The sequence below is a fragment of the Capra hircus genome, chromosome 15, assembly GCF_001704415.2.
Source record: "Capra hircus breed San Clemente chromosome 15, ASM170441v1, whole genome shotgun sequence".
NCBI lineage: Eukaryota > Metazoa > Chordata > Mammalia > Artiodactyla > Bovidae > Capra > Capra hircus.
In genome coordinates this window covers 74,109,476-74,124,764 of record NC_030822.1, presented here as the reverse complement: position 1 = coordinate 74,124,764, position 15,289 = coordinate 74,109,476, and the positions used below count along the sequence as shown (strand labels likewise).

At 43.9% G+C, this 15,289-nt stretch overlaps 1 protein-coding gene across 1 annotated transcript in view; it reads right to left on the bottom strand.

Moving 5' to 3' along the window:
- ARHGAP42 (Rho GTPase activating protein 42) overlaps positions 1–14,947 on the bottom strand; it is a 331,634-nt gene extending 316,687 nt beyond the window's left edge. Inside the window, exon 1 of the mRNA XM_013969404.2 lies at positions 14,314–14,947. Coding sequence (XP_013824858.1) covers positions 14,314–14,467 — 154 coding nt within the window. The 5' untranslated portion in view covers positions 14,468–14,947. The remainder of the gene's footprint in view (positions 1–14,313) is intronic.

Genomic DNA, 15,289 nt, shown 5'->3' with positions numbered 1-15,289 from the left:
GCCAACTTTCTCACTCTCCACTTTCACTTTCATCAAGACGCTTTTTAGTTCCTCTTCACTTTCTGCCATAAGGGCGGTGTTATCTGCATATCTGAGGTTATTGATATTTCTCCCAGCAATCTTGATTCCAGCTTCTGCTTCTTCCAGCCCAGTGTTTCTCATGATGTACTCCGCATTTAAGTTAAATAAGCAGGGTGACAATATACAGCCTTGACATACTCCTTTTCCTTTTTGGAACCAGTCTGTTGTTCCATGTCCAGTTTGAACTGTTGCTTCCTGACCTGCATATTGGTTTCTCAAGAGGCAGGTCAGGTGGTCTGGTATTCCCATCTCTTTCAGAATTTTCCACAGTTTAATTTGTGATCCACGCAGTCAAAGGCCTTGGCATAGTCAATAAAGCAGAAGTAGATGTTTTTCTGGAACTCTCTTGCTTTTTCCATGATCCAGTGGATGTTGGCAATTTGATCTCTGGTTCCTCTGCCTTTATGAAACCAGCTTGAACATCTGGAAGTTCACAGTTCATGTATTGCTGAAGCATGTCTTGGAGAATTTCGAGCATTACTTTACTAGCGTGTGAGATGAGTGCAATTGTGCAGTAGTTTGAGCATTCTTTGGCATTGCCTTTCTTTGGGATTGGAATGAAAACTCACCTTTTCCAGCTCTGTGGCCACTGCTGAGTTTTCCAAATTTGCTGGCATATTGAGTGCAGCACTTTCACAGCATCATCTTTCAGGATTTGAAATAGCTCAACTGGAATTCCATCACCTCCGCTAGCTCTGTTCATAGTGATGCTTTCTAAGGCCCACTTGACTTCACATTCCAGGATGTCTGGCTCTAGGTGAGTGATCACACCATCATGATTATCTGGGTCGTGAAGCTCTTTTTGTACAATTCTTCTGTATATTTTTGCCACCTCTTCTTAATATCTTCTGCTTCTGTTAGGTCCATACCATTTCTGTCCTTTATCGAGCCCATCTTTGCATGAAATGTTCCCTTGGTATCTCTAATTTTCTTGAAGAGATCTCTAGTCTTTCCCATTCTGTTCTTTTCCTCTATTTCTTTGCATTGATCACCAAGGAAGCCTTTCTTATCTCTCCTTGCTATTCTTTGGAACTCTGCATTCAGATGCTTATATCTTTCCTTTTCTCCTTTGCTTTTCACTTCTCTTCTTTTCACAGCTATTTGTAAGGCCTCCCCAGACAGCCATTTTGCTTTTTTGCATTTGTTTTCCATGGGGATGGTCTTGATCCCTGTCTCCTGTACAATGTCACAAACCTCTGTCCATAGTTCATCAGGTATTCTATCTATCAGATCTAGGCCCTTAAATCTATTTCTCACTTCTACTGTATAATCATAAGGGATTTGATTGAGGTCATACCTGAATGGTCTAGTGGTTTTCCCTACTTTCTTCAATTTAAGTCTGAATTTGGTAATAAAGAGTTCATGATCTGGGTCACAGTCAGCTCCCAGTCTTTTTTGTGCTGACTGTATAGAGCTTCTCCATCTTTGGCTGTTAAGAATATAATCAATCTGATTTCAGTGTTGACCATCTGGTGATGTCCATGTGTAGAGTCTTCTCTTGTGTTGTTGGAAGAGGGTATTTGCTATAACCAGTGCGTTCTCTAGGCAAAACTCTATTAGCCTTTGCCCTGCTTCATTCCGTATTACAAGGCCAAATTTGCCTGTTACCCCAGGTGTTTCTTGACTTCCTACTTTTGCATTCCAGTCCCCTATAATGAAAAGGACATCTTTTTTGGGTGTTCATTCTAAAAGGTCTTGTAGGTCTTCATAGACCCGTTCAACTTCAGCTTCTTCAGCATTACTGGTTGGAGCATAGGCGTGGATTACCATGATATTGAATGGTTTGCCTCGGAAATGAACAGAGATCGTTTTGTCGTTTTTGAGACTGCATCCAAGTACTGCATTTCGGACTCTTTTGTTGACCATGATGGCTACGCCATTTCTTCTAAGGGATTCCTGCCCACAGTAGTAGATATAATGGTCATCTGAGTTAAATTCACCCATTCCTGTTTCTTTAAGCAAGATTTAATATTCAGATTATTTGGATATTTTGGGATTACCTTAAATGAATATCTGTTCTGGCAGAAACGCAAAACTCAATCTCAAGCAAGAAACAAGTGAGCCTAAGCCGTAAACCTAAGGACTCAAAGTGGAACGAGTACCGAGAAACTGACATCTGCTTCTCCCCGGTCCTCCCCTCATCAGCGGGTGTCACAAAACCTCAAGCTCAGCTAGTCACAGATACTCACTGGATCCTCATTTCCATAAGAGCAGTCTGAGGAACCAAGGCAACACTGACAGAAAAAAAACAAAAAATGCATCCAACAGGATTTATAACCTATTTTGTCTTTATGTGCCATGCTAAGTCAGTTCAGTCGTGTCCAACTCTTTGCAACCCTGTGGACTGTAGCCCGCCAGGCTCCTCTGTCCATGGGATTCTCCAGGCAAGAATCCTAGAGTGGGCTGCCATGCCCTCCTCCAGGGCATCTTCCCAACCCAGGGATCAAACCCACAGCTCTATGTCTCCTGCATTGGCAGGTGGATTCTTTACCCCTGTGCCACCTGGGAAGCTCTGTCTTATATTTAGGGCACCATCTAAATAGCCTCTTCCAGCAATTCTGACACCTATTCAATCACACAATTTTTTCCTGGATCAACTGGCTTATAGGTTCAATTTAATTTTCTCACTGAGCCAACTGAATCTTCCTCTTCAGTTCCTAATTCTACATTCTCTTTTCCCATAATTTCCTGCTCCTAGACCCTCCAGCAACACCCTACCAATCTCATCATTCTTTTCTTACCAATAACCATTAGAATGATATCACCACAAACATAATTACATTTACAAAACATCTGTGAAGCGTAAGAAACGCCTCAGAAAGCACTTTTCTAAGCCACTGTCTGCCTGCAATGCATGAATCAATGTGGAAAAAAAACCTCCCTTCTTCATTTTGGCCTGTTATATTACGTGAAATGACCCAAGTATTTATTTCACTTCTGACAACATCACTTTTAACAACTTTTACAGACCACTGACCTAAGCCAACAGCATCAAGGCACCAGCAGACACATCAATAAAGTCTTAAAATCTACACTGCCAGTTCATGATTATCCCTAAATGCCAACCCCGTGTGTCCTTGTTCCTTGGTTCCCAGATCATAATAGATAATTATTTGTTTAAAAGTAAAAAGCTAAATCAAAACCAAGCCACATCTCATGATCACTTCCTACCAAAAAGATTTAATTTGGGGACAAACTCATGCTTTAACATTCCATTAAAGCATTTCTATCTCAACCATCTTGTCTATGGAATACAATAATAACACTGACAAGAACCTACTAAAGTCAAGCCTTGAAAAAATCTGAAGTTATCTGGATTACAAAGATCCTGCCTAAAGCAAGTGAAAATAATACCACATTTTAAAACCATGTTGTTAGGCACTTTATTCACTGGCCACATAAAAATCCTACAAGGAATCTATGGCGAATATATTCCCATTTTTTTCTGAAAATAGGGTCTGGGACAAATGGCTTCTCCCCATGGCACTACTTAGCGGCAGCAACAGGACTAGAATGAACCCCAACTCCAGATGCCATCTGCCGTCCCCGGGTTACCCAGCCCTAAAAGTCAGTATGACCCTGACAGGTGAAATATTAAAGAGCAAACTTGCAGTCTCCATTTCCTGGCTCATTTGCTCCACAGATAATCAACATCCTTCTCCATATCATGTTCTTAGTAAAATGTAAACTGATTCATGTTCACCATTACTGACTATTCACAATGCAGTCAAATTAAAATACAGATATCTACGCGCCCTCAAAGTTTATATTCAAAAGACAGAGTAAAATTTAATAAACAAAGATACACAGTGAATACTCTCTGTGTGACTGCAAAGGCAGAGATTGGAGTAATACAGCTACAAGGCAAAGGATGTCTTGGACTGCTGACAACACCATGAGATAGAAGTAGCAAAAAACATCCTCCCTTAGAGCCTTTGGGCTTCTCTGGTGGCTCAGCTGGTAAAGAATCCGCCTGCAATGCGGGAGACCTGGGTTCGATCCCTGGGTCAGGAAGATTCCCTGGAGAAGGGAAAGGCTACCCAGTCCAGTATTCTGGCCTGAAGAATTCCATTGACTGTATAGTCCCTGGGGTCACAAAGAGTCTGGACACGACTGAGCGACTTTCACTTAGAGCCTTCAGAGAGAGCATGCTCTGCTGACACCTTGACTTTGCATTTTGGCCTCCAGAGCTGTGAGAGGAAACATTTCTAACTTTTTATGCTAAGAAAAAAATTATTTCGTATCTACATACACAGAGACGCACACACTTAAGGACTGTTGGTGCAGGCAGAGAACATCACCTCTAAGATACTGTAGGCACAGAAAATTGCAGGACCAACCAAATGCTGGAATCTGGGTGGAATGAAAAAAAAAAAAAAAGCTATCTTAAAACTGGAGTTTACAAACCAGAGGAGAAAGAAAGCATAAGCATTAGAAAGACTCAGTGGTTTCTCTCTAAGATGACCAGGTGGATGAGCAAATAAGTGACCGAATGGGAACCCAAAGAACAAGCTTCAGCTGGACACCTGGCATGTGAAGGGCCCACAGCACGCCCAGGTGGGAACAGGTAGCAAGCAGGCTGCTGCAAATCAGACCCAGAGCTCGGGAGAAGGAGGTCCGAGCTGGAGCCCTGCAGGCAGACGCTGTCACACAAGGAAAGCAAACAGCAGAAGGGCCCCTTGCTCACTACCAACACTGCAGAGAAGGCTAGACGCAATGAGGAAGAGGGATTCTGCAACAGCGCACACTGCGAAAGCAAGAGGCCACGAAGCAGCTGGGATCCAGGGGCGGGAATAACATTTTTAAAAGGGTCACCTGAGGAAAACCAGGACTGCCATGCAGTCAGTACAAGCCTGCAAACATCCCTTCCTATCACCTATGCTGACATGTCTTCAGGAGTACACAACTTTCTCAAATCTTCCCCAAATGGTGTACCCCTTAAAAATTCACACCAATTATCTCTGACAATTTTTACACTGGCCCTCAAACTTTCTGCAACCAACTTTTAAAACAATTGTAACCTCTTACTCCTTTGACCATCCAGTGTCACATAAGAACTTGCTCACAGAAGGCACAGAGAAGTCTGATACAAGTTCCAAAACCACTCTATTTAAATTGTTTTCACAACTCACTTTAATCTGTTTCTCCTTGCTAATCCCTCCCACCACTACCACCACTCCTTTTGTATTTGTTTTGTTTGAGGCCGTATCTTTCAAACATGTTAAGGAATAAGAAAATTAAATAAATGAAAAAGAAAAAAGTCTCACCGCAGCAAAGTAATCAATTTACATAGTTTCCATTCAAAAGGAGATACACTATACAATACTCATTTCACATATTACAAACACATATCAGTTTTCTAAATTAAATCGTCACTTTTCCTATGTACTAAAGAGACAACTGAAGCTGGGGCTTTCATCTGGATAAACTCCAGTATATGTTTACACATGAGGGAATACTTTTGGCATGTCTTTCATAAACTAGCAAGCAGTATGGCTTTTTAGATTTGTGCAAGGAAATACAGAAATTCCACTACTGAGAAATGTGTCTGACTTTCAAACGAAAGGGGTCATTTTGTGTCTATCCACTTTTTCCTAGAATAAAGCCAAGGTTCAAGAGAGTACTATTCATGTAACAAATGTGTGTAAACTGTGCATTTCTTCCCAATATTTTCATACCACCCAACACTGAGAATCATCCCAGGATAGTTCCCCATCCTTCACAAAATATATTGCACCTGATAATCATCCAAATTACATAAAACAACAATATATAAAATGTCATGTTTGGACATTTTAAAAATACCATTTGGGGAACTTTCTTGATGCTCCAGTGGCTGAGATTCTGCTCTCCCAATATGGGGAGCCTGGGTTCAATCCCTGGTCAGGGAACGAGATTCTCACAGGCCACAACTTAGAGTTCACAGGCCACAACCTAAGATCCTGCATGCTGCAACGGAGAACTGGCAAAGCCAAATAAATAAATGCATATTTAGAAATACCATTAGGCATGGAGACTTTTACCATTAAAAATCTAAAAACTGCAAGTCAAAAATCTATAATAATTAATATAAAATAATCTACAAAGTGTTAACTATTAGTTTTATCCTAATCTTTTCCCAACCATATTCTATGTAAAAATTACAAGTAGGTAAATTACTGTCAAATGAAAAATTTTAAATCCTAGAGAAGTAGGGCTTATTTTTTCTCTTATGAATACACTCTTCTGCAACACAAGAAAAAGGTTGGAAAAACTGAGAGACGACCAGCTACTGTACGGTACGCTGTATGTGCGCGTAGTCACTCAGCTGTGGCCGATGCTTTGCAACCTCACGGACCACAGCCCACCAGACTCCGCTGTCCGGATCTCCCGCATTGCAGGCAGACTCTTCAGCCACCACGGATGCCCGCATGGCACCTTACTATTCTGCACTTCATTTTTTCTGAAACAAAGCACTTCCCTTACAGAGGATTATACATGCAGGTTTTGCCACAACATTTTCCTCAGCATTATAACTAGATTCTTGATTATAAAATCGGAAAACTGCAGATATGAACAATGGCGCATTCTGATGAACCAAACATTCCAGTTAGCTAGAATCCTAGCTAACCACCATACAGGAAATATCGAAGCCAGTGTTTAAATGGGCCTGGCCAAACACAAATCTGTTAAAATAACTAAATTTCCATTATCTACCTGTTATTATCCTACCCCAAGGGCCATTAAAATTAACAAATTCAATGGAAGTCACTACACTTATATAAAACCCAGCCATTAAAAGTCAGAATACTGGCAGCTGCAAAAGCTGACGCAGATTTCTTGAACTGGAGAGCCAGGAGCTCAGCAACTGGTTTTCATTTTCATGATGAAAGTCAGCAAGAAGCAGGTAGCAAGTCCTCGGCTGATAAGGCCAGAGCCACTGGGGATACGCTCCAAGGATGCTGAGATGCTGGGCAGAGGTTCAGCAGGCTGGAGGGAAAGGGAAGACTGGCAGGGCTGCCAACTGAACCGGGGTGGGCGGCAGGTGGGCCAGCGGGGAGTCTGGCACCTGCCAAGAGGCTGGAATGAGTGGAAATTACCATCCAGACAAGACAACAGGGATGGCTGGGGCCAGAACAGGTGGCAACCACAGCTCTGGCAAGAAACAATACTCTGGAAAAAGATTCAAGACTAAATAACCCCCTTTTCTTAACCCTTTCTCATCTGTCCACAATAAACATTTCATTGATGCATAACATTTACTGAATGTGGCTTAACAGCCTGAACACTTTAGCATTTCTCTTTATTAATCTAGAGAAGAGTTTTGCCATTCCATGCATACACTACTTTAATATACTTGGCACCAAAGCAATACTGAATGTAAGCTTTATTATTTTTTCTTATATAATCTGAGAAATGCTTCTTCAGCATCATCATGAACATGATTAACACTGGGCTCTAAGAAATGTTAGTAACTGAAAGCATGTCTGTTGAAGCAGCTGTTCAGCAATTTCAAAGTTTTGTGGTTTACCTGAGTTTTCTGCATGCTCAGAGTACCCTGATCATAACTGTCATGGGAGGCAATGTAAGAGGTGGTTACTGCCGCACCATCCTCTTCCACTAGACAGGAAATATGCTCTGTTCTCCCAGAAACCCACTCCTTTCCAACAAGGCAGCTCCTCAATTACTACCTGCAGAAAAAGGAAATCCAGGACTTCCCTGGTGGTACAATGGATAAGAACCTGCCTCCCAATGCAGGGAACAGGGGTTTGATCCCTGGAGTTGGTGATGGACAGGGAGCCCTGGCGTGCTGCGATTCATGGGGTCGCAAAAAGTCGGACACAACTGAGCAACTGAACTGAACTGAACTGGAAAGATTCCACATGCCCTGGAACAACTAAGCCCATGCTCCACAAATACTGGGCCCACACACTAGAACCAGGAGCCAAAACTACTGAGGCCCATACGCCTAGAGCCCGTGTTCTGCAAGAAGAGGCACCACAATAAGAAGCCAGCGAATGCAACAAACAGTAGCTCGGCTCAGGACAGCTAGAGAAAGGCCGAGTGCAGCAAGCAAGACCCAGCACAACCACAAATAAATAAGGTATTCTTATTTATGAGAAAGACATTCAACAGAGATAAAGTTACTGTTAGAGGACACCCATCAAGCTCATGTAGACAATTAGAAGAGAGGTAGACGGAAGTTCTCAGCCAGCTGAATTTAATTCCACTTTAATGAGCCCCCATTTAAATGAACACAAACCAAACTGCTCTTACTTGTACAGGGCTCTGAAGCAGAACCTTAGAGCACTTCATTCTTAATCTACCCGTTCCTAAATTAATTACCGTTCATCTGAAAGATACAATTATTTCTGCTCATTTAACTCAGATTCTAATGAGTGGAAGAATTTCACTCAGAAATTCTTCTAGACAAACGGTGGAAGTAAGTACACATCCACATCTCTGACAAGGCTGCCCAGCTCAACAAGCAACATAACGTTAGTGCAATAAGCAAGAGTGAAGGAGCTCCTGCAGGGTAAATGGGAATCTGCATTGAGTTGTGGTAAACCAAACAAAATCTAGGTGCAAATTTAAACACCAAAAGCAGCCTACAACAATAGCAGTTCTCATTAAGATCTCAAGGATGAGCAAATAAACAGTGCAGTAACTACAGAATGTCTTTCATGTTCCTTAAACTTGTCACTGTTCCTTCCATTTATTTAACTCCTTCCCTGTGCCACCAAACACTGGTAGCAAAGTGGACCCTGAACGCATACAAAATAGAGATGGGCTTAAAGTGAAAAACCGAGTCAAACACAGCAAATGGAAGGCAGGAATCTCTCAATCTCACCCTCTCCAAGATATCTGAACGCAGCCTGTGCACTCAGGGTTTCCTTTCACACTAAACATCTACTTTACTCCCAGACCGCAAGTGCACCGCAGCAGCGTGCTTCCAACGGAGGCTGTGGACAATGAACGCAGACACCTCTAAGAAACTGTGTGTGTTTCCCAAATGAACTCACCTGTGAAACAGACTCACAGACACAGAGAACATAGCTGTGGTTGCAAGGGGAAGGAGAGGCTGGGGGAGGGACGCACCGAGAGTTTGGGATTAGCAGATGCAAACTACTCCAGAGAATAATGAATAACAAGCTTCCCCTGTACAGCACAGGGAACTATATTATCTCGTGATAAACTAAGGTCCGTCTACTCCAGGCTATGGTTTTTCCTGTGGTCATGTATGGATGTGAGAGTTGGACTGTGAAGAAGGCTGAGCGCTGAAGAATTGATGCTTTTGAACTGTGGTGTTGGAGAAGACTCTTGAGAGTCCCTTGGACTGCAAGGAGATCCAACCAGTCCATTCTAAAGGAGATCAACCCTGGGATTTCTTTGGAAGGAATGATGCTAAAGCTGAAACTCCAGTCCTTTGGCCACCTCACGTGAAGAGTTGACTCTTTGGAAAAGACTTTGATGCTGGGAGGGATTGGGGGCAGGAGAAGAAGGGGACGACAGAGGATGAGATGGCTGGATGGCATCACGGACTCGATGGACACTAGTCTGAGTGAACTCCGGGAGTTGGTGATGGACAGGGAGGCCTGGCGTGCTGCAATTCAGGGGGTCGCAAAGAGTCGGACACGACTGAGCAACTGAACTGAACTGAAACCATAATAGAAAAGAATGTGAAAAAGAATGCATATGAATATATAACTGAATCACTTTGCTGTACAGCAGAAAGTAACACAACATTGTAAACCAGCTATACTTGAATAAATCTAAAAAAAAAAAAAAAGAAATTGTGTGCTTCCTCTTGCTAATGTCTTAATTAACTGCATATTCTGTATCAATTTATGAGCAACCAACTCCTACCATTCTACCATGCCGCTGTTTATGCCATGGATCAACCACTTTAAGAACAGACAAAGAAATAAGGTTTATGAGTCAGAGAAGGCCATCAAACAGACAAGTAGATTTTGAAAACCTGCACTTTCAATCAGGAAAAGCGATAAGAAAATGAATCATCAACAATACGTAAGACATTATCAGCAGTCTTTATAGAAGAGAAAATGTCATTTTGGCAAAATAACATCATCCATTAAGTTGATTAAATGTAGTTTTGCAAGTTTTATATTGGATTCACAGTATTATTTATATTTAATTTGTAAGTTGATCTGCCTTTAAGATGGCATGAAAATTAGTTTCATGAATATATTTAACTGTCATAAAAATAAATTATATTAGAGTCCATTAACTTTTTTTTTTCTTTAAAAGAAGCCCAGCCACACAAGGTTAAGAAACATTCTCCTAAAGGTAGAGGAAAAAACCGACCAATTCTACTTTAAGGTGATGAGAGGAAGTGTTATAATAGATAAGAAGTGATAAGAAGGGTGGGATAGCCAAGATGCTGCAGGGTAGATGGCAGGAAAGAATGTTGATAAGCTCTCCACGTAATCAATTCTATTTAATGAGTACAATTCCATTTCAGCCGTTCCCACTCTTTTCCTCTTCTTTTCTTAGGAGGTGGGGGGTCTGTCTATTCTTGGAAAGACTACGTTCTACTTAAAGATGGTTCTTTGAACTCAAAAGGTTTTATACAAAGTTTTGAATTCAAAAATTTATGAAGGGGAGATTATATTTTTCACAAAGTAAAGGGGGAATTATGTGAGAAAGACACTTTGAAATGTTTCTTTGGATATGGTCTGTAAATGGAGAAAATTAATAAGCAAAACGAGCCCATAACTTCACAACCCAAAATTTCAAACTGGCACCTGTTAAAGGAACAAAGTTCACAGACTAACTTTTATAAGAGTAGAGACTGTGAGTCATACAGCATGAACTAAAACCCAATTCACCAGTATCATATACTCTCAAATACCACTCACCAAACGACTAGATGGCATGTAACAAAATGAGCAAACAGCCCTGGTGGTAAGATCTTTATAGCTGTTCCCTCCCCATAAGAAAAGGTAGGACCCAGAGGTTAAGTTACTTGCGAAGCATCACACAGCATTTGACAGCATCAGAACGTAAACTCAGGTCTACATTAATCCCTATATTAACTCGTTTACTGTCATCCATTTTCTCAGAGTGGATGTGAGACTGAAATGCAGTTCAGTTCAGTTCAGTCGCTCAGTCCTGTCTGACTCTTTGAGACCCCACGGACTGCAGCACACCAGGCCTCCCTGTCCATCACCAACTCCCAGAGCATGCTCAAACTCATGTCCATTGAGTCGGTGATGCCATCCAGCCATCTCATCCTCTGTTTTCCCCTTCTCCCACCTTCAATCTTTCCCAGCACCAGGGCTTTTTCTAGTGAGTCAGCTCTTCACATCAAGTGGCCAAAGTATTGGAGTTTCAGCTTCATATCAGTCTTTCCAATGAATATTCAGGACTAATTTCCTTTAGGATTGACTGGTTTGATCTCCTTGCAGTCCAAGGACTCTCAAGAGTCTTCTCCAACACCACAGGTCAAAAGCATCAATTCCTCAGCACCCAGCTTTCTTTATAGTCCAACTCTCACATTCATCTTAAAAATATGTTAAATACCTTACACATTTAAAGTTCAAATCATCTAGTCAAGGTCCTCATTTATAACGATCATTCAAAATTCGCTCCTAAAAAAATGCACACCCTGAACCCAAGCTGAAGGAGCACATGTGACTCTCACTGGAACAGTAAAGCATGTGTTACCCAAGAGAGCATGCCAAGACTTTCAGCAGAAAACTTATTAACTAGGTTGGAAATAATATAAGATGCTTAGAAATGCATGGATGATTGTCAGCTCAGCAAAGTTTTATTAAGAAACCATTCATTATAAATGACGGCAAAGTGCTACATATAAATATGAAGTGGATAATGGATAACACTTACTGAAACAACAGGTATGGAGAATAGAAAGGCATAGTTTAAGGCTGGGGAAAACTGAAGGCTTCCTAAGGCAGAAAGGAAAAACAGAAGGGGCAGAACTGAAGAAAGGAGCGCTCCTTGGTGAATGCGGGATAGAATTAAGGCAGTTTCAAGTCTTTAGACACACTCCTGTCCTCCTACAGGAGCAGCTTCAGAGAGCAGCCATTCAGCAGCTGTAGCCAAACCCCAGAGCATCCTCCCCAAGGGACAGAGGTCGCTTGCTGGGAAAAAAAGAAGTGCCCTCATATGACTTCAAGGGTTTCTCGGCTCCAGATCTGTCCTGCTTGGCAGCTAATGCTGGAAATTCTTTTAATAAACGCTTTCTTTCCACTACAAGAAAAGTAATAACCAAATGTTAATGTAATGCACTCTCCTCACAAATCCTGGAAAGACAGATTGTGCATTTTAAGTGTAGACGTTCAAGTTCATGAGGCAGGGTCTGTATGTTTAAGGAACTTACACTCTTGAGATGTACTCACTTATAAATGGAAGAAGAAACCTATAAAGGAAGCACTTGATAGTTGCAAGGCTAGATTCAATCATAATACAGTTAATAAGATTACTAGTAAAATGATGTACATTTCAGAGGTTTTACCACAGCTATGGAAGTGTTTTCCACATTTGAAGCACTGGCATTGATCTCCGGCCGATCGAGGAGAAAATGTCATTTGTAGACCATCTGGCAGCTCAAGCAAGAATCAGTGCTCTGAGAGAGGGAAACTCTTTTCAAAGAGGCATCATCCTCTCCAAGATGCAAAGAGGCTAGTCCAGAGGCTCAAGTGGGCTTTGTAAATCAGATGGAAGCTAAATTCACCTTTGTGTATACACAAGAGGGACAGAACTGCAGAGAAACTCGTATATTTTTCACAAATCAGTAAATACCATCATTATCAGTAGCAGCATCAAATTCAGAAATTAACTGAATGTAGATACAGAACACATTTTCTTTACCCTGGCTAAGTTAACACAAGTAATAAGTAAATGTTTTAGCAATTAGGATGGTTTAAATAGACAGGATTTGGAGACACTAATTTCAAGGCATTTTGCTAAGGTTCATCTTTACCATGAATACATGCGTCTAAATAGAGATCAGATGCTAAAGTCCTCTTAGTTTCAGGCATACACACACTTCCATAATGTTGTTAATGACATACACAATGATGCTTCCCCTATCTATATCCTGGGGTTGCCATGTCAACCAAAGGCCTCTTCACCTTAACAGAAATACCTCACTCATCTAAAAGAGACCTCCAGGGCTGCATTTCAGAGGCTTTCTATTAAAGAGCAAATAGGTCCTCAGAAAAGTAACCTATAAAGCCTTATCCTTTAGTCAGTCAATTCTCTATGAGAAGCTCTAGTGTTTCTTTTACTAAGACTCTCTGGGACCCCATGGAGGTAGCCTGCCTGTAGTCCTGGTAGTCCTCTGTCCATGGGAATTTCCAGGCAAGAATACTGGAGTAGGTTGCCATTTCCTTCTCCAGGGGATCTTCCAGACTCAGGGACCGAATCAGAGTCTCCTGCATTGGATGGCGATTTCTTTACCACTGAGCTACCTGAGAAGCCCAAGACTCTCTTTTGTGCTAGTAACTGAAAGTGAAGATTCAGAGAATGCAAGAAGCACAGAAAATCTGAACGGGAGGTGTGTGGGAAAGGAGGTGGGAAAAGTTCCTAAATTGAGGCAGTCTTTACTTTCTATAGATCATCAGAAGTTCTGACTGGTCTTTAGCCACTAGGGACTCAACACACCAGAGTTACAAGGCAAACCGAAAATTAAGAGGAACAAAAAAAAAACCTTGAAAAGAGATAAAAATCCACTGGTGCCATGCTCTCTTCATCTTACTAAATTGCAAAGCTACAAATCTATTAAGTGCCAATGCAATGATTTATTGCAGTGATGAGTAGCTGATGTACCTAAGAACTTAATCATTTCTTTTAATATCACTAAAGAAACTAGCTTCATTTTTATCCTTCAGATAAACTCCTGAGTCCTTCCTCAAGGGCTTTTTTTTTTTTTAAGCGTTTAAACTAGGCAGAATAAAGTTACAAAAATGACAACAGTCCCCAACACTGTTCCAGGAGCGTTATACAAAAAGATGCCGAAAAACGTTCCTCAGGATACACTCCGAGGTCCAGCAGAGACTGCTCGCTTCTCTGCAGCCTTGGAAGTAAATAAGTGAAGAACACCTCCGAACAAACTTTGCTGGCCACCAGCAGGGGAGCTCTTCAGCTTCTGTCCCCAAACCCATTCAAACAAAAGAAGCTCCGCTTCCTCCAACCCAGCCCTGAGACCCCCACCCCGCGGGGGCTCCCCTGGTCCCCGCGCCCAGTCCGCCCGCCGGCCGCACTCACTCCTCAGCGCCCCGATGAGCAGGGAGCCGTCCTTAATAAGCTCCTTGATGAACTTGTTGGTTCGCTCCAGCTCAATCTCGTGACACTGCAGGCGCTCCCTGAAATCAGGGCTGTCCAAGTAGGAGTCGCTGAACTCCAGGGTCGGCAGCCCCATGGCAGCGGCACGGCAGACGGCCGCCGGGAACAGGTCGGGGCCGGCGGTCAGGGCGGGCACAGCAGGCGAGCGCCGCCGGCCGCTGGGGCGCGCGATCGCGGGGAGCGAGGCGGGCCGCGCGGGCGAGCGCAAGGGGAGCGGGTCCCGCGCCTCCCGCGCCGGGCTCGGGGCTCAGGCTTCCTCGCCGGCGGGGAAGCGCGCGCACGCACGGGCGGCGGGTCCGCTCAGCTCGCCGTCCTCCGGGCGCATCGTCGCCGCGAGCGCTGAGGCGGCGGGGTCCCGGGCCGCGGACGGCGCAGGGAGGCTCACGGCCGGCGCACGGACGCTCACGGCCGGCGCAGGGACGCTCTCGGCCGGCGAGGAACGCGCTCGGGCGGCGAAGGAACGCTCCCGGCAACTCCGCCCGCTTGGCCCCCTCGACAGCGCTCTGCGCCGGGAGCCGCCAGCGCCCAGCCGCCGCTCCGGCCGGGCCGCCTAAACCCGCCCCCGCGCCGGACGCAGGCTCAGCGCGCCGGCCGCCGGGCCGGGCTCCGAGACCCTCCTCCTGCCGCCGCGCCCCCGGCCCGCGCCGCCCCGCCCTCTGCCCGCCCCGCCCCGCCCTCTGCCCGCCCCGCCCGCTCTGCGCTCCCAGCTCCCCGCGCCGCCTGCTCTCGGGCGTGACTCTGGCTGCCTAGAGGCTCTGGGCTCCTGCTGACCCCGCGGTAACACTCCGGGGTCCTCCGGACCACAGAACGATCGCCCTCTCCCAACACGCCTGCTTGCCCGTCCTTCACCACCCGCTCCCTCGAATTGAACCAGCGTTAACTTTCCCTAAAGTTTAAA